Source organism: Protopterus annectens, chromosome 5.part1 (assembly GCF_019279795.1).
Source record: "Protopterus annectens isolate FY-2018-M chromosome 5.part1, PAN1.0, whole genome shotgun sequence".
NCBI classification, from domain to species: domain Eukaryota; kingdom Metazoa; phylum Chordata; order Ceratodontiformes; family Protopteridae; genus Protopterus; species Protopterus annectens.
In genome coordinates, this window is record NC_056736.1 from 271,985,239 (window position 1) to 272,010,297 (window position 25,059).

The 25,059-nt window shown below is 38.9% G+C and overlaps 1 protein-coding gene across 1 annotated transcript in view; it reads left to right on the forward strand.

The window, feature by feature from the left end:
- LOC122803144 overlaps positions 1-25,059 on the forward strand; it is a 429,252-nt gene that overhangs the window by 318,524 nt on the left and 85,669 nt on the right. Inside the window, exons 9-10 of the mRNA XM_044072765.1 lie at positions 14,608-14,679; positions 15,591-15,662. Coding sequence (XP_043928700.1) covers positions 14,608-14,679; positions 15,591-15,662 — 144 coding nt within the window. The remainder of the gene's footprint in view (positions 1-14,607; positions 14,680-15,590; positions 15,663-25,059) is intronic.

Here is a 25,059-nt window from a genome sequence, read left to right on the forward strand (position 1 = left end):
TTAGGTTAAAACTTGTTTCTCTTTGCTTGTATTTAAGCCTCACATTTGCATGGTTCTGCTGTTTGCTCAGCGGTGGTTAACAGTGTCCTGTATAGACGCAAAAGCTTAGAAGCTCAGTTTTCCCCTAAACAGCTGTCAGTGAAAGCCCTCCAGTCTTGTCTGCTGCTCTAGGAGCAACCCAGCTGCACACTAAGTAGCATTGCCTTATTATTTAATCTTAACCTACACAAAGTGTAAGTCCGTCTTGTAGTCTTGGTGTTACCAGCACATTCCTGTCAAATTAACTCATCCCCTTCCTTAATAAAACATACAGTATCAACCTGCTATCATGAATGGGCAGTTTCCCATCATCTGTCTAGCCAGCCTGATAGACATGGGATCCTGAGGCAATGTAGCAATTGTGTCATGTTTGCTGACAGCCACTTACACCTAAAACAAACACTTTATGTGAGAGAGATGTAGTCACACTATGAAACTGAAGGCAAGACTCTCACATAATGACAAATCCAATGCCAAACAGGTTGGCAGCACACACACACACTTCCCCCTCTAAATAAGGACATGACACATAAATTCACATATGTAGAGGTACTCACTTGGAACTTACCAAAACATCAGAGGTCTCCCAAACGGAAGCCACTTACGCACATAACAATGGAAAAAGCAACCACAACAGATAACACACACACACACACACACACACACACACACACACACACACACACACACACACACACACACACACACACACACCAGTGTCTCAGTAAATATGCACATAAGGGGTCACACCACAAAACCTAATATATTGGTCATAGGTGACTCCATTGTGAGACACACAGATGTTCCCCTCTCCAGCCTGGATAAGGGGTGGATTACAGTTAGCTGCCTGTCAGGTGCCAGGATCCATCAAGTCACTCAAGTTTCAGACTCCAAGAAAAGGTACTTTGACCTTTTGCAAATGGAGTAACCATCTCCCTCAGCTGTGCCTCCCTTACTGCCTGCTTTTCAGGATGCCTTCCTAGCAGCTTCACAGTCTCCTGACTCAACCCCCAGCAGCTAAATGACCTGATCGATTTTATAGGGTCCCCCAAGACACACAGTTTCTTCTCAGGAACCATCCAGCAGATCCAGCTGTTATAGCTGTTTCTGCAGATAAGACATCTACACAATTACCTTCTACTGCTCTTTACCCATCTGATAAAGACAGTAAATTTATGGATAGGACAGGAAAAAGGTCTATACCTCCTCCACTCTGGCCATTAGGGCCTTGAACTACCAAACACACATGGCAAGGCATGTTCTAGATACCATTTCTAAAGCCTCTACTCTTCTGTCTGAGATTCAGGATTCCCCTATCAGAGCACAATTAAATTCACTCCTCTCCACAGCATCCCAAGTGACCGGGCACTCTATTAAGTGCTGTTATGATGCTGTGGAAGCTTCATCTAAAGCTGCAGCTTCTGGAACAATACTTCAACATTACTCCTAGGTAAGGCTTCAGACCAAACTACTGGATGCACCCTTAGACAATAAGGCCCTTTTCGGGCAAGCTTCTGCTGAGCTTCTCAAATCCCTCTAAGAGAAGTGTAAGAATTACAGAACCTCAAACACCTTCTGTTATCCCCTATTCCTAGATATCATAGGGGAGGTCACTGCACTACCGCTTGTGTGTTGCCCTCCCTGGCAAGGTCAGGCCATAAATATTTCTCTTCCAAAGTAAACATCGGACCCGACACCCCCACAGGTGCAAAAAAAAAAAAATGAAAAATGTCTCCAAAGCAAACTACAGCCTACTAAGTGATGGTATAGAAAGTTTCAAACCCCCTGTTAACACAGCCAACAATAACTTCTATGCAGAGGAGTACGCAAATGCTCTGTATAAACACTTAAACAACTGTATAGACTCAGCTGTACCGGACCAGATCAAAACGAGGTCCTCCCTTAAAAACAAGCCACCCTGGTAGACCTCAAGTGTAAACTTGTTATATAACAAAAGGAAGAAACTGATGTCTAAGAACAAGAGGAAACTTACTCAGCAGAGGAAGAATACCTGCCACATCTTGAACAAGCAAATCAGATATCTTGTAAAGTCCTCTAAAGCTAATTACAAAGCTAAATTATCTTCCTTAGCTAAGGAAAATCATAAGGCATTTTTCAGCTACGTTCAAAATCTAAAAAGGGATCCCCAGCTTCTGCTGAACTTGTAGTGGATGGTCCCTCTCATACTGAACCTAAGGAAATTGCCAATCTGCTAGCTGACAGATTTGGCATGTACTTCACCCCCTATCCCCATCAGCCATACCCCAATGCATACCTGACACCAGTCCTCTGCCTAGTATCTCTAAAGAGCAGGTAATATCCATGCTCTCTAAGGCCAAACACAGCCTCTGTGGGACCAGATAACACCCCAGACTGCTTATTAAACAATCTAAAACAAGATCTAACAGACCCACTTGGCACTCTGTTTAACCAAAGCCTGAGCTCTGACTTCATTCCAGCAGAGTGGAGAACAACAACAGTAATCCCCTTGCAAAAACAGGGCACATCAAACGACTCTGGGACCTAGAGACCCATAAGTCTAACCAGCCTTTTCTGCAAGGCCATGGAAAGAATCATCATGAACTTTATCAACAAGGACATAAGCAACCTTCAGACTCTTGACCCAACCCAGTTTGGCTTCGTTAAGGGTAGATCATGTTTATTAAACCTGGTGGACATCTTCGAGAATGCCACCAAAGCCCTGGATGAAGGCAAAACAGTACATACTGCCTATCTTGACTTGGCCAAGGCTTTTGACACAATCCCCCGCTCAGGTATCACTGAGAAACTCTCCTGGTTGGAGATTAATCCTTACATCACCAGATGGGTAGTCAACTGGCTCACTGACTGAATGCATGCTGTCAAAGTTGGGGAATTCCAGCTCTAAAACTAGACCAGTCACCAGTGGTGTACCACAAGGATCTTTGCTGGGTGATTTACTGTTTAGAATCGATTTTTCTTGGAAGTCCAAATGAAAGTAGGCAGCCTGTGGCTTACCAAGTACCCTGATGATTGCAAACTGGGCTCAATGATTGAGGCTCATAATGATGTTACTATATTACAGAAGGGACTACCACAGACAAATGATTGGTGCCAAAGCCACAGACTGAAACTAAACACAAAAAAGTGTAATTATTATCCCCGTTGGCAAAGAGGAATTCCCTGCAATTTACAGTATTGACACCCCCCAAGCTCAAACCCAGTGGTGCGAGATTTGGGAACACAGGTTGATAACAATCTAAACTTCGATCACCATGTGTCAACAGTGGTAAGGAAAGCCTTCTACATTGCGCATCTCATAAGTAAGGGCATCACGTCCAAGACTAAGGATGTTATTACTCATCTGTACTCTACCTTCATCAGACCACTAATAGAGTATAACACTCCCTTTTGCATGTACCTCACCAGACACTTGCAGCTGCTGGAGAGACCATAAAGGTTTCTCACCAAAAAAATTCAGGGCCTCCAAAAACATGACCTATGTGGAAAGACTGAAAGCCCTGTCACTATACTTTGCTGAGAGGCGACCTGTGCCTGGCCTACAGAGCAGTCTCTGACCCTACCCAAATGGAAATGTTGCACATATGCAAATCAAATTGGACAAGAGTCACTCACTCCAGGGATCTCAACCTAGCCTGTGACATTAACAGAACATGCTGGAGGGACAGAAATATCTCCCAGAGAATGACGCTCCTCTGGAGTAAACTCCCAATTCATGTGAAGCTGATCTCCTCAATGACCCTATTCAAGAGCAACCTTGATAATTGGATGGGAAACTGTAAATTCACTCTGGGGGTGGCACCTATGCCCTCATGGACAGGGGTAGTCGGTGCTGAGCATAGACTCGCTATGTAAATAATGACCGTCTAACCAAGATCAGTTAGCGAACACAGGTATAAGATGGCTAGTCTTGTAAAGGCCATGGGGCATTAGCCTAGTAGCTTCCTGTGAACCTATGAACCCATAAATACTTTATTATTATGGTTCATATTTGAAATTGGTCGATATGAAGTTGGCTTTAAAGAGATTTTCTCCTCTTTGAGCAGTACAGCTACCTCAGCTTTCTTCCAAGATGATGGTTCTGTCACTGTTTTTAAGATACTGTTTACAAAACCTTCCAGATCTTTCCATCTTTCTTCCTTCTTTACTTCCAATCTTCTACATGAATGTCATCCATTCCAGGAGGATTTCTTGATGTGTGATTGTACAGCACCATTTTTATTTCATCCCCTCCCATTAAATCTTGACTTACCTTCTTCTAACCTCAGCATATTTACATTTCCCATACATATTTTCATTTGTGTCTTTTCCCCATTCCTCTGCTCTATACAATCTTCCATAGAATTTCCAAAATACCTCTAATGACTCTACAAGGTCTCTAGTTATTTTTCTAGTCATAGGTTTCCTAAGTATGGCAATACCACTTTCTATTTTCTGTTGCCTAAGTCTTTGTACTTTTATTTTGTTATTTTGTTTTATTTGTTATTTTGTTCTTGGGTTGTTATAAGAAAATAGTTTCTTAACAGCAACCTTTCTGAATACATGTGTAGTACCCAAATATAGCCTTCTTTTCCCTTTAGTTCCTTTTCTGGCTCCATAATATTTTAATGTGGCTGCAATATTTTAACTTTTAATAATCCCTCTAATTGTTCCTGTTTTTTCTTTCTCATATTTCCTTCTCCCTCACTTCTACGATATTTTTAAATTGTTTGTATTTTCTCCCACTCCTAATCTATATGTTCTTAATAAATTTGTATCTTCCCTAACAATTCTCGAATCATTTCCACTACCTATTTCCATAAACTCTAGTCTTTTAACAGGTAAGTAGGAACGCTCCTGTGTCTCATTTCTACTTGATTACTCTAAGTCTTTATGTTGGTGTTTATTAGATCGTGGTCTGAAATAGTTATTGGCTGTGTTTCAGCACTTTCATTTAAATACCCATCCCTCTATGAAATATATTTTCTGTCCAGTCTAACCCAGTTATTGCAACATGGGGAGTAATATATAAATTCTGACTGGGCTCTTACTAGTAATTTCACATATTTCTTTCCAAATATTCTCATATTGTTTTCAGAAATCTACCATATTTTGTCATATTTTTCTCTTCTAGGATCCTCTGATATGTCTTCACTGTTCCTTCCTAGGTTCCGGTCTCCACATATGAGTAATATTCCCTGCTGGATGCTAATTACCTCTCCCATTATTCTCTTATGCTCCTACTGGTACTTTTAGGGGGAGTATAAATACATGGCAGAGCAATCCTCCTTCCTGCCAATAACCCATTATTACCACATAGCTACCATTTTTGTCTTGTCTTCTCTTCTAAAGCTCAGTAGTAGCACCCTCCTCTTTTCATGTCTCCGTTATACTCTGGTGAATAACCATTATGAAATCCTCTTTGCCAAATTCACATGCCCCTATCTTAGTGTAGGCTATACTTTTTAGTACAATTCAATACTCTTTGCTTCTTGCCTGTAAGTACAGTGTCATTCACATTCCATGATATGATTGATAAGGTAGTACTTGTGATAAGATACCATTAACTTTCACATGTTGTATATGACTTTTTAACATGTTTCCATTTTGCAACTTATATTCACACATTAATGTTTAGCCGACGTACATGCATTTTCAGCTTCTTGTCTCTGTTTGGGCTAATACCATATTTCCCCATACTTTTTGCTTCAATAAAAACACTCAAAAATGAAACAGATACATTTTAATTTTTAATCCTCTCAACTCATTTAACTCACACCTGTTTTGTGTGAGTACCTTTCTTAAAGGTTTAATCATGCTGAAAATGCATATTAGAGCTCATATTCCATCACCACCCACACCATTCATTATTATCCTATCTTAACTTCCCTCACAGATGTGAAAAATAACTTGCATGCTCTCAGTTAACTGATTTTCAGCCTTGTGAAAAAATGCCCTGATTACCATTAAATTAACACATTTTGCATTGTTGTGATTTGTAATGAAGTAGTTGATGCTACTAGGAGTTCATCTACTTGTATTCCTTTCAATGAATTATTTTCCATTTATTTTCACTGAAGTGTTTGCCACTTCTCTTTTAAGTATTAATTTTAAGTTTTCCCCATATGGAGTAATTGCCTGTGCTTGCAGACAGTCGGTCTGTAACCACAGAGCTCTGCTGTTAGGAAAAATGCAGCATGTCTGCGATTGGAAGATAATGCTTATAAATGATTTTAGTATTCACTTTCACCTGTATGCATAACACCTGGGGTACTACCATAATTTAATGCATACATGATGAGTTTGGTTCAGCCTTTTCCCCATAACAGTGCAGGATCACAACATGATACTGCGTATACCTTACTTTTATCTTGTTACAGTATAAACCCCAGATACATTACAGTAAAAAAGTACACCTCTACTTTAACATCACTGCTGTTAATAACAGTCACTGATAAGGTCTCCTTACCTCACATTTAAAGTACATCTGCATAGAATACACAACTACTGAACTACTTTACAGTGTAATATACACTTCACTTCAAGAAATTTATTATACCCATATTACTAAAAAAAGAACTTTTTTTTTTTACTTACACTTACATCTTTATTTCCTTCATTATCATTCTAAACATTAATGACAAAGTAGGAATTATACTTTAGGTACCTCCCACCAGTTTAACTCAGTCCACAAACTTCCTGTCTCTTTTCCTCACTTCTTGCAGAAGCTGAATTATCTTCTCCAAATTGTATCTTACAGAAATGATACTTTACAGATCATCTGTTTATTTCCCACTTTCACATTCTTGCTGGCCCTCATCCTCATCTTGACCACCCAACACTGGTCCCTGGATCATGCCCAAGGTACTCCTTTGCTTTTCAAGTCACTTTCTGTGCTTTTTTTCTTTTGCTGAATAATTTTTCCTTGGAATACTGGAAAAAGTTGCACTGGTAAGTTCTGTCTATGGACTTTCTATTGCCAGAGGAATGAGAAACTGAATCCCCTTCCACTTGTTGGCTCAGTTTTTGCTGGATGAACATTTTTTATTTACTAGTTCACCTGTTCTTCATTCAAAAATGTACGCTGCTTCAGAAAACAATATTTTAAAGACTGCTGGATGGAGCAACTTTAATTTTGCACCTGCCTCATATGATTATCTGATTGCAGTGATAAGCTTGCTTCTCTTCTGCCTGGGGTACAGTTAAGAACCATCTTCTGTGAACACTTTAGTTTCTCCAGTTGATCATACTTTGATTGCGTGTAGTTCTCAAGTGTTTCACTTATTTTAAACTCCTGTGAATGCATTTGATTTATTTTTTCTCTACATTACTGGAAGCCATCTCCAGTGCTGAGGCTGAAACTGAGATATATTTTGATAAGCAGCTGCCAGACTGTTTCCCACCATTTTTTTCACGTTTCCTTTGCTAGTTGTTTCTGTGTCATTTTTTCTAGAATCATAGATTCATAGATTAGTACTAGGCTAACTGTGCTCATGGGCCATTTTAAACCTAGCCAATTACTCCATGTGAGAATCAAATCCTGCACCTTGTGTTTCTAAGGTGAGCACCTTAACCATGACACCAGCCTCCCACCTTAGATATCTACTTTACAGACATTTAGACAGTGTAATGAATAACCAATGTCCAAATTTTACCAAAACAAATGGATTTAGCTGGCTGTTTTCCAGTGCTTCTGTTTTCATACTGTGAGAGCTATAGACAACCTGTTGACCAGTTTGCAGCAGTCTTGAAAGTCCTTTAGTGACACCTTTGTTGATATATATGTTGATGTTGCATAGACCTTGCTGGGTTTAGAGGTTTCATAGAAGAGCTTGATGTAGCTTTGATTAGTTTACAGTATAGGCTAAGTATTCTGACTTCTAATTCAGTTTCAAAAATACTTCTGACCACTCTTGGCTGTGAAACACTTGCCAGGGAGTATTTAGCATTGTTCAGGAAAATGCGTAAAACAGTGGGGTCATAAACTATTATTGAAGCTAGAAACCTATTCAGATCATCTCATATCTAGGATAGAACACCGTGATATGTATATCATTGCAACTACTCAGAATTTAAGAGAGATAAAAACAAAGTAGCACACTTTCTCCTGATTCATGTACTAATGAGCAATATTTTGTTATATGTGGCAAATACAGTTTTCCTGTAAGGTTTCATATCAAGCGGTTTCTTCCACTGGTTCTTTGCTGATCTTTTTGATGTATGATTTTTTTTTACTATCAGTTCTTCACTATGTCAAAAACAAGTTCCTCTATTAAACAGACATTAAGACTGAGTTGCCCACTTCAACAATTTGTCAGTACAAGGCAGCTTGTCTCACCAAGAAACAATGCATTACTTCAATTTAAAAGCATTAAAAGTAGTGCATAGGACTTTTACGAGCTTTTTAGGACAGATTTCTGTCATAACATTTGCAAAGCAGGACCAATCAGTTCTTCATTGATGTGCATAGACAGGGAGGAACCAGGTATGACAAGTGGCAGTCAAAAATCTGATAGATGTACAGTTTAACTTGCTTTCTGCAGCAATACATTTCCAAGACTTCTGAATCATTTGCTGAATAATCCTGTTGGAAAATTCTGTTATATCACAAATGGAACAAAGATTCATGCATATTCTAGGCAGTTGTACTGATGTTAGGACTCACAGAGAGAGATCTTTTTGTCAGACTGTATAGTAGTCATGTGAAGACATTTTTCTCATTCTTCACAGTACACTATGGAAAACAGATATTTTGCACTTCAAATCAACCTGAACTGTAATGATCATCTAGCTCTGTAATCTCTGATTCAGAAGCTACTTCTCAAAATAAAGCAAATGTCACCCTGATAGGTTCTTACCAAAACAGGCATGGTGCTGGATTGATTGCTGTCATGGTCATTAACTGTGCACATGGTTTTGCTGACAAAACAGAAGGGTAAGATTTTGCATTCTCATCTCAGAATTTGAAATTGATTCATTTAGGTTCCTAGCAATTCTTGTTTCTCTTTTAAAGTCTGGCATATTTTAAAAAAGCTTGAGAGACTTACTATAGAGAACTCATATAGCAAAACTTGTTAAAGATTTCTTACATAAACTGTATCACACAACGTGGATCCATTACCCTGCTCCTTCCTGAGATTAATGGACTGTTTAAGTTCTTTTATTCTGTAATCATCTTAGTTTCTGCATCAGTCAGGTTGCATGCATCTGCATCTTCTGCTTGTTTACCAGCCTTCCCCTCAGGTTGCAGCAAGCTCAATTTTTAAGGCCTTCCTTAAAGGATTGTTGCATCAAAGACCACTAAAGAAATATTATTTTTCATACTGCTGTGGTAGCAATGTCGCCTCAAAGTTAGACGTTGCCCGTTCGATTCTCAGTTAGAGCGTCTTCTGTGTGTTGACATGCGTAAATGGGTGTTCCTTCATTGAAGGTTGTGCGTTAGGCCCGGCAAGTCAGCACGTAAAAATCTACTGCCAATCATTAGTGGACCGGAGTTCCGCTGTGGCGACCCCTAACCGGGAAAAGCCAAAAGACACAAAGTTGGGAGATGAACTTTATATTTTAATATTTGACTTTAGCTCATTTTTAACCTGCTGAATCCTGTGAGTTGAAATACCTTTCTTGGGGGGATATATATATATATATATATATATATATATATATATATATATATATATATATTTTTTTTTAATATCTTTCAAAATAGTTTACGAATTACAGGCAGTCATGTATAATACTTTTTATATATTTTTTGTAGTACAACTGTATAGTTACTTACTTACTTTCATGCCAAAACACAGTGTCGACATGAACTCTTCATCACTTTACCTATTATCCATTTCTTTTATGTAAACTAACATAATAATGGAGAATGTTATCTACATTTCTTGGATATTCATAGATACTAGGCAAGGGCAGTCACAGAAATCTGAAAGGCTGATCAGCTGTTAATTTCTTTCAAGAAAGGGAAAGAAGATAGAAAATTTAATTAACATACAGTAACTAAATGGACTACTGAAATGTGTTGTAAAAATAAATGTAATAAGCCGTTAAACGACAAAATTTGAAACCATTCTACTGGAGCAGCAAAAACATCATCAGTATATTTCAGAAATGTTTTTACACAGGATGTTTTGGAACGTTCCACATGACCAGTGTCTACACCTTTATTAAACAGTACCCGTAAAAACACACTCCTTAGCAATACACAGAGGCTTTGGTACAGGTGTGATGTGTGGGATCCTATAAACACCCCACCCTGAGTATGTTGGCATTGCATGGTAATTTAGTGAATTATTTTGAATGACTGTTCCAGTGACTCTACTCAAGGAAAGCACAGTTGTAGGTGAGATAGTTGTTTTAACAGTAGATACTTCAAGTAGTGGTTACACTCGCAATATGTTTACCCTACCTGCATCACATGGAGGGTTGTATCTAGTTAATCAAAACTGCTCCTTAGCTTTTCATGGTTACATTTTAAAATTCAAATTCCTTAGTAGTTAGTTATGGTGAATATTTTGACACAAGCATAATTTTTATATGGTAGTTATATGGCTCAATGAATAAGAAAATTCCATTGTAACACTATCTCTATCAGATTGCCTCACAGTCTTTCTAGGGCTCCACAAAATGTCACTGAAGAACCTATATAAGCTTTAATGGGAAAAAAGGGATTCCTTTTTTAAATTCTGAATGAAAGGAAAGCGAGGTGGGATAAAAATCATAATGCTATGATTTCCTGCTAAAATGGTCACTCCTTGAAGACTTACTGTTATGAATCACAGCTGTACATTTGTCATCTGTTAAATGTCCTTAAATGCTTCACAGATGAAACCTTATACCATATATATATATATATATATATATATATATATATATATATATACACACACACAAATAGCGTATGTTATACAGTTACTCTGTTATACATGTCATTGTAATTGTTTTTCTGCAAGACTACTTAGCCTCTAAAATGGCCTTTTTGTGCTCCACTACTTGAACTCTGTAGTAACTTAATAAAGATATTGTCCAAAATGGAAAAGTTAGAAGCATGGCTTGTTTAAATTAACCAGTAAGGAATGAAAATGGCAGTAGGCCAACAGTACAGAGTTCACATTTTCCATACTAACAGAACAGGGTAAGAACTTCAAATTAGGGTATGAATGTGCTCCCATATAAGTAAAGAAAAGATAGTCTCAAAAGGTAAATGAGCAACACCTAAGATGTTGCCTCTTAAATTGCATAGTATGTAAAAATCAATGGAAGTTAAACTCAGTAAAGTCTGAAATACACACTTTATCAATAATACTTATAAAACACTGGCTTTGCTTATCGATAGCGTTTTTTTAAATAACTGTTATTTTTTTTATTTGCATTGTCTTTCTTACTGAAATGCACTCTTAATTTATTGACTTAATTCAGCTTTAATTTCAACATTCCAGGTATCAACACTAATTAAAATATTTTTTTTTCAGCCAGTGAAACTTAAGCAAGATTGTTGACAAAAATACTTCTTAGTGAAAACAGAATGCTCTTGATAATATAATATGCATATAAGCAATGGATGGATACATTTTAGAAGCTGCATTATTGAGTAACTATTAAAATCTAGAGAAGACAATCCATAGTTCGGACTGCAACCAAGACTGCTGTTAAATATTTTTCTTGTCATTGGTGCTTTTTGAATAATGTTGTTCTTAGAAGAGACACATTGTATGATGCCATGATCTACACTGAATCCTTAATATTTACTTTAATTTAACCACATCTGCACTTATTTTTCCAGTCAGTGCTTCCTGTTATGACATTCATTACCACATTTAGATGTTTTATACTTATATTTCTAGTGTTTAATAAATATAGTAAGTTATCAAAGCTGATGGATGGATAGTTGGATACACACTGTGGAACAGATGAAGAAATTAAGACATCACAACTGAAGCCAATGTAGTTCCAGTAGCAGAGAAGGTCAGTCAGAACAGACTGTGGTTGTTTAGTCATTTGTGCAGGAAAGCAGAGAATGATTTAGTGAATCATATTAGGGATTGAGAGGAATAAAGCGAGAGGAAACAAGGATGTCCAGTCAAGAGGTGAATGAATTGCTTGAGAGAAAGCATGTCAGACATGACTGCTGAAGAAGGCAAAAGAGTGACACTGAATTGACAGAGGAGGTGAAAGCTGACATCACACTCCCACCTCATGTAAAAATGGTGAAAAGGTGGAGAATAATAATACTTAATTAGAATTAAAATAATCAACAGGATTAGTCACAACCTGTTTTGTGTTGATTCTTCTCATCACTCTTATGTTAGGCAATGGTTAGTTAATGATCTTGTTTAGTACTGACATGTTTTTTCCTAGTTTAGGCACAAAGATTAGATCAGCCACAGTGTACATTCCCTGTTTCTAATGTACTTGACAATATAAATTTGATATAATCCAGCATTCTGAAGAAAAACAAGCAATAAATCATTTAAAGTGACTCGGGTATATTCATTTATTATTGTTGATTAATATAGCAATAACCCACGCCTGGGTGTGGGTAATGCTGGATTTACCCACGGTTGGCGTGGTTTGGTCCCGGGGGCGAAGCCCGAGGGACCAAACAAAGCCAACCGTGGTAAATCCAGCATTACCCACACCCAGAAGTGGTTATTGCTATTATAATATGACATTATTTAAGAAAAGAAACTATTACTTTTCTTAAATAATGGCATAGTATAATGCATGTTTACTGCCCTTCCGCAGATGTCTGGCATCCGGCAGTTCTGATGTACTGCGCCTGCGCAGTACATCAGAGTTGTTAAAAGCAACGGAGAAAGCAAGATCTCCATTGCTTTTTTACTGTGTCGCTATGTTAAATGGGTTTAACATAGCGATACAGCTTTAAAATAAGCAATGGAGATGTCCGTTGCTTATTTTAAAACTGTCTCGCTATGTTAAACCCATTTAACATAGCAAACAGTAAAAGCAACGGAGATCTTGCTTTCTCCGTTGCTTTTTAAACCTGTCTCGCTATGTTAAATGGGTTTAGCATAGCGAGACAGCTTTAAAATAAGCAACGGAGATCTCTGTTGCTTATTTTAAAGCTGTCTCGCTATGTTAAACCCATTTAACATAGCGAGACAGTGTTTTAAAAATAGAGTTATACTAATGGAAAAAAGTCCGGGCGACCGGACCTTTTTCCATTAGTATAATTCGATTTACAATGTGCATGCTGGCCAATCAGTGTGCACATTTTGGGGGGGTCATGGTATAATAGTTCTTTTTGTGTGCATCTCTAAAGCATACAATATTCTTTTACCATTATCAGCCATCACAGCTGACTCCTTTTTCCAGTCTTCACTGCTTTATTCAATCCCAGGTTATATCAGAGCATTGAGAATATACTTGTGTCCAACTCATTGCTCATTGAATCACTATTATTCATTTTCATTTTAATACTTTTCTTTGTACTCTTAAGCCATTTATTGCATTCATTTTTCTATTTGTAAAAGAATTGGAGAAATCTGATGCAAAAAATACCCAGGAGACAGGACATACTGTGATGCAAGAGTCGAGTATTTTTTTATAATGTTTGCATTCTTGATTATACATCATCATTTTAATTTAAAGCATGTGTTTCTATATTTTACATTCACGCTGTGCAGTTCCTAACTTTCCATTCTTTTTTAAGGATGTAACAACCTTTGCCTTCATTGTACCTGTAGTTGGCACATTTAAAAACTCAGCTGTTTCCTGAATAATACTTTTTCAATCGATGTCTGTTTGGTTAAATAGTGTTTTCAAGCACTGCTACAATTGCATTTGTAGAAGCTTCACTTAACAGTTAAATATCAAATAGAAAATCCACAACTGTTTATTTGTAATCATATAATTCCGTAATGACAAGATCACTACTTTTCTAGAAATTCCACTGTTATGAAACAGAAAAAAGTAGTACATTTTACCATCAAAATTTATGGTTTTGGACATAGTAATGGAGGAAGATTTTGAAAGCAGATATTGTGTAACAAAAATACCAAATAGTGGCACTGAACTAAGAGAGGTGGTGACAGTTGACGTGACTCACTGACCATGTAAAAACATGGGAAAAAAGGTGAAAGATGATGACAATTCATCAAAATCCAAATACTCTGCAGCATTAGCCACATCTCATTCTGTGCTGGTCGTTTTTCTTATTGCTAAACTCAGCCACAGAACCTACTCATGATTCTACTTGCTGGTCTAATTTTTTTTCCTAATTTTTGAACAAACCCAGATGGCCCACCATGTCCATTCACTATTTCTGATATCCTTAATGAATAGTTAAGTTTATACATTTGAGTGAATTCAGTCTTTTAAAGATAAAATCTATACCTTATTTACAGTAGCTCACTAAGACAGCTGATACTCATGTTCTATTATTAACCACCTCTGCTGTCCCCCTGTTCTAATCCCAACTGCCTTATGCAGTCCATGAGATGAATTAACACTGTGAGACTACGTTAGCATTCCCAAATGTTTGGCTGTGTTGGTGTATTTCTGTTTATATTTAGGATGCATTTATTTGAACATTTAATCCATTTTGTTGCATGTCTTTGTTCACAGATGTGAAAGAATCAAATGAGTCTGTTACAAAAGAAACCCAGAAGACAGTAGACACTGTGCCGGAAAAGTCAGGTAGTTAATGTTTTATAATGTTTGAGTGCTTGGTTATACATTATTGTATTAATTTATTGCATATGTTTTCACATTTCAGCTAAAACCTAAATTTCCGTTCTTTTTCCTGAGAATTTAACACTATTTCCTTCAGTATATCTAGAGTCAGCACATGTAAAAACTCAGCTATTTCTTGACTAATAAACAAATGCTAAATCCATGCCATTGTGGTTAAATCAGTGTTTGGAAGCACTGCTATCATTACGTTTGTAGAAGTTTCACTATGAAGTTTAACATCAGATAACAAATCCACCATTGTTTGTTTGTAATCAGATGATTCTATAATGATAAGGCCACTTCTTTCTAGAAATTTCACTGTTAGGACCTCATTTAAAAAAAAAAATGGGGAAAAAGTTGGAGAATGATAAAATCTGAATACTCAACAGGATTAGCCACATCACATCCTTTGCTGTTTTTAATTATTGCTTTTAGCTGAACTCAGCAACAGAATTAACTTAATGGTTCTGCTTGCTTGTACAGATTTTTATTCCTAATATTTGCACAAAGTCCAGACAACCCACAGTGTTCATTCACAATTTGCAATATGCTTATTGAGTAGTTATGTTTATACTTTTGAGTGAATTCAGTGTTCTGAAGACAAGAGTAACAGCTTAGCGACATTGACTCACATATCATCTTTCATTATTATGTGCAGCTCTAACACAGCTGATACTTTTCTTCTGTTATTAGCCATCACAGCTGTCCCCCCATTATAATTCTGACTGCCAACCATAGCCCATGAGCTGACTTAAAACTGTGAGACTATGTTGGTGTTCACCACCGTTTTTGGTTGTGTCAGTATCATTCTGTTTACATTTAGAATGTATTTATTTGTATGCTTAATTGATTTTGTTGCATGACTTTGTTTACAGATGTGAAACAATCGGATGAGTCTATTGCAAAAGAATTGCAAGTGATAGCAGCTCCTGTGCCAGAAGAGTCAGGTAGTTAATGTTTTATAATGTTTGACTGCTTGGTTATTGCATTAATTTGAAGCATATGTTTTCACATTTCAGCTTCATTGTCTACAATTCTTAAATTTCAATTATTTTGTTCAGAATTTAACAACCCTTGCCAATAGTATGTTTATCTTTAAAGGTTTTTGGACAGTTGGAACTGCAACCAGAATGTGTGGTAACATTTTCTGCCTTTGAGTTAAGAAACCTGATCCCAAATTGAGATTATCTTTCATCAGCGATTTTGCATTTTCTTATCAACAAATGTAGTTCTTTTTGCACGGTATGACATTTGTACATGTTTCTGATAAGAACTTTCCACCTGCCCTTCAGTATAAACTTTATGTTTCAGGAGTCCAACCTGTAAGTCAAAGCTAAAGATTTTAAGTACCTAACTTCAAGTGATGCTCCTTAGCTAGAATCAGTATTTCTATAGCACTGCGGTTTAAAAGAAGTGGTTCTACTATCCTCCGCCTTCATTTTAATTTCATTAAGAAGTGTATTTGGATAAAATCTCACTAAAATCCTGTCTAAAAGGCTAGGTCTAAAAGGTTAGGAAGTTCATCTTCAAGTATTTCATTTACTATTGTAAGGCTGCCAGTTTTGATGGCTTAAGTTCATTTTTTACATATAAAGAAATACTATTGAAGTGCAGTTAAGAACTGATAGCTTCCTCTTTTTTCTGTATATTTGTTTATTAGATGTCTGCTTTCAAACTGATTCTCTGTTGGTGGGTCCAAAAACACAATTTTGCCTAAACGCCATCAAATGTTATACTTCAAAAATGGTCTGCATTTAACTCATAAATAAAACTATTCACATCTTCTTCACTACTAAACCATACTAAGAAAACTTTGTGAAGAAAAGTAACATTTGACGTATCAAAGAAAAACAATTCTCTGGTGCATATGTCTAGTTTTTCTCACTGGACCATAAAAATGTTACCATAACAAGGGGCAGTGGCTAGTTGCTCTCCTGGATTTTCCCTTGAATTTAATGAAAAATGTTTCTTTAAATACAAAACCATATACATTTCTTTTAAAGGAACATTGCTTTCCAACAGGTAACAGCAGTCCTCCATTCTCATGAGGTGGAATAGAGACAGGGTAACAGTTACTTGTGTTCCTTGTGCCAGGATCTGGTGTATCATACGAGCACTTCATTCCTTCACACAGAGAAAATGTGAATATGACTTTGTGATTGTCCTTAAGGAATGAATGACTTGTGATGCTCAACCTTGACAGGCAAGCAGACAGACATACTGGAACTCATCACTTTGTGCCAGATGCAGGCAAGACTCTAGTCCTGAATGGAATCCTGGCTTCAGCCAGAATGGTGTGTATATACAAGCTCAAGATAATTAACTCCTGTAGTTGGTTACATAGTTGATTTCATTTTGAGTGGGATGTCCAGTACATGCCAGCCTGGTAGGGGATGGAAAAGAGGCCATCCTGTTTCACTCGAGATGTCCTACATCTGTCAGTCCATGACATTTGCTATCTGACCAAAGGCTTTGCTGCCACTGTAGTACCTTTCTTAGATGCGCTACAATTACTATGGCATTATAAATCCAGATTTGAACACATCAGGGCTGCTGTTCTCAGTGCCAAAAGTTTTAACAAAAAAACTGTTTGATCCTGAGGCTGTGGCTCTCCTATATTTGGAACACATCCATATCTATGTTGTAACTATGACTTTGTTTCAGTACAAAGGAAGCACTCCATGTTTACTTGCATTCAATACTTACCAGGCCTTCAGACCTGAGGGACAATGCAGAGTTGTCTCCATATTTTTCAGTGATCTCACCTCTAGGCAAATCCCCTGGATCCTACTATGGAACACATTGAATTTTATCTTTTACTTAATAATTATCAATTTATTACCTGTTTGATGACACTGTTTATATCCCCAGTAGACCATGAGAGATTCCTAAATAAACTTAGTGAGGTACACATCTCAGAAAATACCTTTGTACTGAGTAATGTCAGGTGGCCTTTAGTTAATGTATGGATCTACACCAGTATGCCCAGAGATTCCTAGAATTAGTAACTGATAGCTACTTAGAACAAATGGATGTTCTTTGTGTTTCACTGTTGCAGTCATCACACTTGGGTTATCTGCCTGCAGGTAGCCCATAGTTGTCCCGAATACCAGAGACTTAGTATTTCTGCTTCAGGTGTTGTCGCTCTAGGACTGACGTCAGATTGTCAGGGGTATAAATACAGGCAGGCAATGCCATTACATCAGTCTTTCTTGCTGAGGAGCCCGAAGCAGAAGCGGTTCACACGAGTGCCGGTCGGATGCTACCTTAGTTTTCGTTTCTGAATTGAATCATTCTGAAGTCTTCTAAAGCCAAGTACCCCATTGGGGATTCTTTTTTCTTGCTCTAACCGATGTCAGAAAAAGTTAACAATTGTCTCGCCTGTGGAAAGCAAATACCACATCAAGATTTCCATTCTTACTGCATCATCTGTTTAGGCCCAGACCACGACGTTCCACGCTGTTGGTTTTGAGCTTTGTTCAACGGCCGAACTATTCGTCGCTGGGCCCTTATTGTTGCTAAATACTTTCGCTCTCGATCTCCATATTCTGAAATGGCTTCGGTAAGCCATCCGACTACCGATCTTCTGAAAAAATGTAAGGATAAAGACAGAGACAGACTGCACAGCTCCAAAATTGCCAACAATGCTTCCGTTAAGCTAGTCACCAGTTCGCCGGTACTCATTGAGGCACTTTTGCAGCCCTGATGCCCACTACTGTGGATTCGCAGTCCATTACCGAGACCCGTTCGGAGTCCGGTATGCCGCGAGACTCTTCTTTGACTATGGAACCCACAGATGTCTCTACCTTGGATGGGTCCGGGGCCGTTGTGCAGACACTGGCTTCTGAGGAAGTTCTTTGCACTACTGATACTCAACACAAACCAACGACTTCTTTCGCATCTTCAGTTCTGACTAAAACTACCAAGTTTCTTAGGACAAGAGTATATGAGCTACGCCTAAAAAAAACGGCGACCCAAACTCAAGCACCTGTTTCCTTGCCACAACATCAAATACTTAAAATGGCAGAAGACCTGATTATGCTGGTTAGGGGAAGCCAGCCTTCTCCTGCTCAGAGAAAAAGAGACCTGTTCCCAGCAGCTGTACCAGACCAAGAGTCCGACAACTCTGAGGTTTCTGAATATGAAGACATGCCTTTATCTGCTTATGAGGATTCAGATGCAGAGGAATCCATTCCCTCTGCTTCCCCTCCAGAGGATTTCTCTTTTGGGGAAACCCTACATACTTTAAAAGAGCATTTCCACTGGGAATGCCAAGACTATCCTCAGTCCAAAAAGAGACTCGGAGAATTTCTAGATTTGCCACAACATAGACCTTTAGCAATACCTCCAGTTCTGCATGTTGTGGATGATGTCTTTATGGAATCCAGCCTAACTCCTGATACTTTACCCCCTGCTTCAAGAAAACCAGACAGATACTACAGAGTCCCTGACTCTCACAAATTTATTTTCAAAAATCCTACTGCTGACCCTGAGGTTATTTCTCAGGGGTCTAAACGTATAAAAGCAACTACAGCTAAGAATCCCACTCCTTCATACAGGGATTCCTGAGCTTTAGACAGATGGAGTAAAAAAGTATACATCTCTGCAACTCTTGACATTAGGGCATTGAATTGCCAGTTTCACATGCTGAAATACCAGCAACATATTATGGAACTTATTAAGCAAATATTAGCTACCTTTACAGACTGTGCAGAAAATAAAGAATTACAAGAGCTTATGCATTCTGCAAGCCAAGTCAGCAAGCATACCCTGCAATGTGGTTTTGATGCCCTAGAAGCATCTTGCAGGGCAGCAGTCACTGGTTCTGTACTGAGAAGGCATGCTTGACTTAAGGAGCAGACCTTGCCAGACCATGTCAAATCAAAATTACTAGACGCTCCTTTGAACAAGGAGAATCTGTTTGGCATCAAAGCAAAAGAGGTTCTAAAAAAGATGGAAGAAAAGGCTAAATCTATGCAGACAGTCAAAAATTTATTGCAAGTGCAGCTGCCTAGATTCAGTAGGCATTGCCCCTCGAAACATTGGTCCTTTCCAGCCCCCTCAAGGCCATCTCAAACTAGACCCAGGGGAAACAGACCTGCCCCCCCCCCCAGACTTCAGTCTCAGGATATGCAGAGATCTAAACAATGGAGTGCCTCCACTTCAAAAGCAGGGAGTGCTAAGCCACCCCCTTACGGAAAGAATTCACAATAACTTCTCTATTCCTCTCCTCACCTCTGCCCAACTGCCTGTGCCCCTAGGAGGAAAACTTGCCCATCATGCAAAGAACTGGACCTCCATCACCAAAGACCGATGGGTCCTCAACATTGTATTCCAGGGATACAAATTTTACTTCCACTCACTGCCAACCCCAAAAGGGTTCCCAGACCTTCCTCCAAACCAGTGGGCAGAGGCACAAAACCAAATTGAATCCCTGCTCTCCATAAGGGCAATTCAACCTGTTCCGGCAGAACAGTTAGGTCAAGGGTTCTATTCCAGACTTTTTTCTGATACCCAGAAAAGAGGGCACTTGGTGCCCAATCCTAGATCTTTCCATTCTAAACACCTTCCTGATGGTACCAAAATTCAAAATGCTCTCCCTTCAGCAGCTTCTTCATATGCTGTCCAAAGATGCTTGGTTAGCCACCCTAGACCTAAAAGAAACCTATCTGCACATCTCTATCAGGGACTCATGCAGGAAATACTTACATTTCAGGGCAGGATCTATGCATTATCAGTTCTTTGCACTTCTCTTTGGCTTATTCACTGCTCCCAGAGTATTCACAAAATGCTTGGCTCCAGCCATTGCATTATTGCAGACAGAGAAAAATTCAAATTCACCCATACTTGGACAATTGCCTGATTCAGGCGGACAGTCAAGAACAGCTGCTGCAGCACCTGGCATTTGTAAAGAGCCTACTAACCTCCCTGGGGTACACTATCAACAAAAGGAAATCAAAACTAGTCCCCAGTCAAAAGATTGTATTCCTGGGAGCAAGCTTGTACAAAGCATCCCAGATGGCATTCCTTACTCCAGAAAAACAAGCCTATCTGACAGGATACTTCACTCAAATGGCCACCAAAACCCAGCTATCTGCAAGGAATATCCTGCAGGCCCTAGGGTTCATGGCCTCTTGCATCCTACTAATTCCATATATCAGACTGCATATGAGGAAACTTCAGTGGTACTTAAAAAGTCTTTGGTGCCAACATTCTCAGGACCTGGAAACCGTCATACCTATCATACCTTGTCTAAGGAAAGAGTTCCTTTGGTGGGCAGCAGCATGCAACCACAACAAGGGACTTCCCTTTACTCAACCCCACGCTGCCCAGACCCTAACCACAGACTCATCAGACTATGCCTGGGGTGCACACCTGGACAAGTGCATTTAGGGCCACTGGAGCCCAAGTCAATCTCATCTGGACATCAACCAAAAAAAGATGCTAACTGTTCAGCAAGCTCTGACAGCTTTCAGGTCCCTACTCTCACCAGGACTCCTGCTGATCAAAACAGACAACACCACAGTTGTGTGGTACATCAACAAGCAGGGGGGAACACACACTTACCCACTCAGCAGGCAGGCCATGGCCTTGTGGAACACAGCTTTGGACATGCAGATTCATCTGCAAGCTCAGTTCCTGCCAGGCAAACAAAGCTCTGTGGCAGATGACTTAAGCAGAAATCTCTTAGATCCACACAAGTGGCAATTAGACCCCAGCACCTTCAGTATTCTAATCCAGAAATGGGAGACCTCAGAGGTGGACCTCTTTGTCTCCCCCTGCAACCAGCTCAGAAAATTCTGTACCAGGACACCTGACAGCAGGGCCTGGAAAGTGGATGCCCTATCCTTCCAGTGGGAAAACCTCTCTATATATGCATTCCCCCCTCTGGCTCTTCTCTCAAGAATATTACTCGAGATAAGACAGGACAAACCAAGAACAATCCTGATTGCCCCAGGCTGGCCACGCCAGCACTGGTACCCACTACTGTGCAGCCAGTCACCGGTGCCACCCTGGCACCTATCCCAGATCCCAACCCTCCTCACTCAGCAGGGGGGGACAGATCTTGCATCCACAACTGCAAACCATGTGTCTTGCAGCCTGACATATACCTTAAATTCTCCCCCAGTGACCAGTCTAAGCAAGCAGGTACTGGATATCATTCTTGAAGCCAGAAGACCCAGTACAAGGAAGTCCTATGCTGATAAGTGGAAAATGTATTGTTCCTGGACTCAGTCTAAAGGAGAGAACATCAAAACTGCCCTCCTTACCTGTAATCCTGGATTACCTAGCAGACCTATTCCACAGAGGCCTACCCTTCTCCTCCATTAAGATCCGTGCCTCTCCAATTTCGGCTCATTACAACACTGAGCCACCTCTATTTTCTCACCCTTTTATCAAACAGTTCCTGAGAGGGGAAAAGAACTTAAGGCCACCAAGGAGAGCACCCACCCCTGCTTGAGACCTTAACTTTGTACTGGAAAAGCTCACGCTAACCCCCTTTGAGCCTGCAGCATCAGCAGAGTTAAAATTCCTCTCTTGGAAAACAGCCTTGCTTCTGGCACCATGGGAAACCAACCCCTCAGGGGGTCAGAACACATTCCACTAGGGTAACTTCTACCTCTACAGCATTCCTCAGGGGAGTCCCTACCAGGGACATCCTGGAAGCTGCTACCTGGAGTTCTGTACACACCTTCACCAAGCATTACCGCCTACCTATCTTTTCCAAATCCAGGGTGGGTTTTGCAACAGCAGTCCTGCAGGGCATACTAGCCAGCCCCAACTCTTCTTGACAGCCTCCACCCTTTCTTTAGCTTTGGGAATCAACCCAAGTGTGATGACTGCAACAGTGAAACATGAAGAACATGGTACAGTTGTGTACACTTACCATAAATGTAGATGTTCGAGTGTATTCACTGTTGCAGTCCTGATTTCCCTCCCTCCAGCCCCCTTGTCTCTTCTCTGTCTCTCTCTCTCACTCCCCTTTCTATATCTATTATATATACCCTTCAGGGGTATTGGTATTTACTTTTTACTGGTGGTGTTTTCCCCACCATGACTTAGCTCCCTACTGGGGGGCTCCTGACATTTGGGGCAAGAAAAACTGATGTAATGGCGTCAGCTGCCTGTTTTTATACCCCTGACGATCTGACGTCAGTCCTGTATGACAGCAACCAACACAGAAATGCTAGGTTTCTGGTAATCGGGTCGACTGAGGGCTACCCACAGGCAGATAACCCAAGTGTGATGACTGCAACAGTGAATACACTGGAACATTTACATTTATGGTAAGTGTACACAACTGTACTTTAACGATCCCAAGTAGGGATGGAACATTCTGGACCTAGTCCTCACCAACTTTCCCCCCAAGTGTACCAAGCTTTTAGTATCGCCATCCTTGGTTAAATCAGACCACAGATTAGTAACCTTCTCCTTTAAAGGTGCTAACCACAAAGTGGTAAATAATTCAAGGACTATATACAAGCAAATGTAATTGAATTCTAGAATGCACTATCTAAGTTTATTTACGGTGCCACCACTACTCATGAAGTTTCAGTTACTACTTTTTCATCTGAGCTCTACTGAAACATAAAAAAAACTGTACAGCTGTAGTAATCTGTGCCAGTAAAAGATAAGATGGGAAATTTAAAAATAAAACATTTTGGTGCTTCACCACTGTAAATAAGCTTTATAATGAAAGAAAATCATTTAAAATACCATAACAAATGTAGTCATAAAGATTTAAAAAGATCAACTGGACTATAAAAGACCAAAGTAAAAAACGTGCAACAGAAATGTTCACTATTTATTAAAAACAGATATAAAAGCAAAGCTTTCGGGTTTCCCCTTCATCACTGCATACATACAATAATTTGTTAAAACCTTTTAAATACATATTATATGACACAGCCGACCAATCACAGCAAACAAAAAATTAAACAATCAATTAAAGAATTATGTAAATCAATGCAACATCATTTGCTTCTTCTGCAGTACTGGCTTTAAACTAACTGCCCCATTCAATCCTGGATATATATCTGCATTCAGTTTCAAAATCCATGTGAACTCAAGATTTTCTAACTTATTGTTGATGTCCCCACCCCTTTCACTTTTTACAGCACTTTTATGATTCTATGTCTAAACACGTCTTGGATCTGCATCTAAAATATGTTTTGCCAAGGCATTGGTTTCAATACTCCTTTTAGTTTTGTTCTATTATTCCCTCTTTTAATTTTCTAGTACACTTCCCTATATAAAAGGCTTGGCACCGTGTGCAAGTGGCTAAATAGACTATGTGTGTCGTAGTGCAACAGGCATAACTATCAAAAATGCATTTTTTCTTACTGACTGGATGTATAAAATATATATCTGTTAGTATATCCTTACAGCAACTACAACTCATGCATGGATGGGTACCTTGTTTGGAATTTCACTTTTGCTTACTTGCTAATAGTTCTTTGTAGCACAATCTGCGTTTAAGAGTCCTTTCATTTCTATAAGCAAAAACAGGTCAACCAGTAATATTATGTCTCATTTCAGGAATAGTTAAAAGTATGTTCCAATTCTTCTTTATAATTTTCTCAATGTCTTGTGCTCTATTATTATAGGCCAAAACAAATCTTCATTTATTTGCATCTCTCTGAATAAGCCCTGTATGCCGTACTGGTACACTTCCAGGGCTAAAGTAAGGAGCTGTTCTTCCTGATCTTTCCTTCAGCATTTCATCTATAACCTGATGTACCATATTATGTGTATAACCCCTCTCAATAATTTCTGAGGCCATCTCATTCATTTGTTTCATAGTAATATTTTCATCTGTGTTCAATCTACTCACCCTACTGAGCTGACTTTTGACTATGCCTTTGAAGACATGTGGGGCATGTCTTATGTGTGTATCTATTAGCATGAACAGCCTTTTTATAAATGCTTGTTGCAATGCTATTTGCCTTCTTCTCTAACTTTATGTCTAAATAAGTAGTCATTTCAAGAGAACATTCCATTTTAAAATTTAAAAAGTCAGTACTATGCCCCAAATAGTCCGCAAAGTCCCTTAAGCTATCCTCATCCCCCTTCCAAAGCAAGAAGCAATCATCTATAAATCTCTTGTAAAAGAGAACATTAGGAACAATATACCCTTCATTCTTATAAATATATTTATTCTCGCATTGACTCAATACCAAATTGGCATAGGTGTTTACCATGGGAGTACCCTTGGCAACACCTGATATCTGTAGATAAAAATGCACTTATTGCTTCCACACCATAGAGGTTAAGGATTGAGAAAATTAATATCTAAACATACAAACAAAAATTCAGTACTTTTATAGTCATTGTACCACTTGT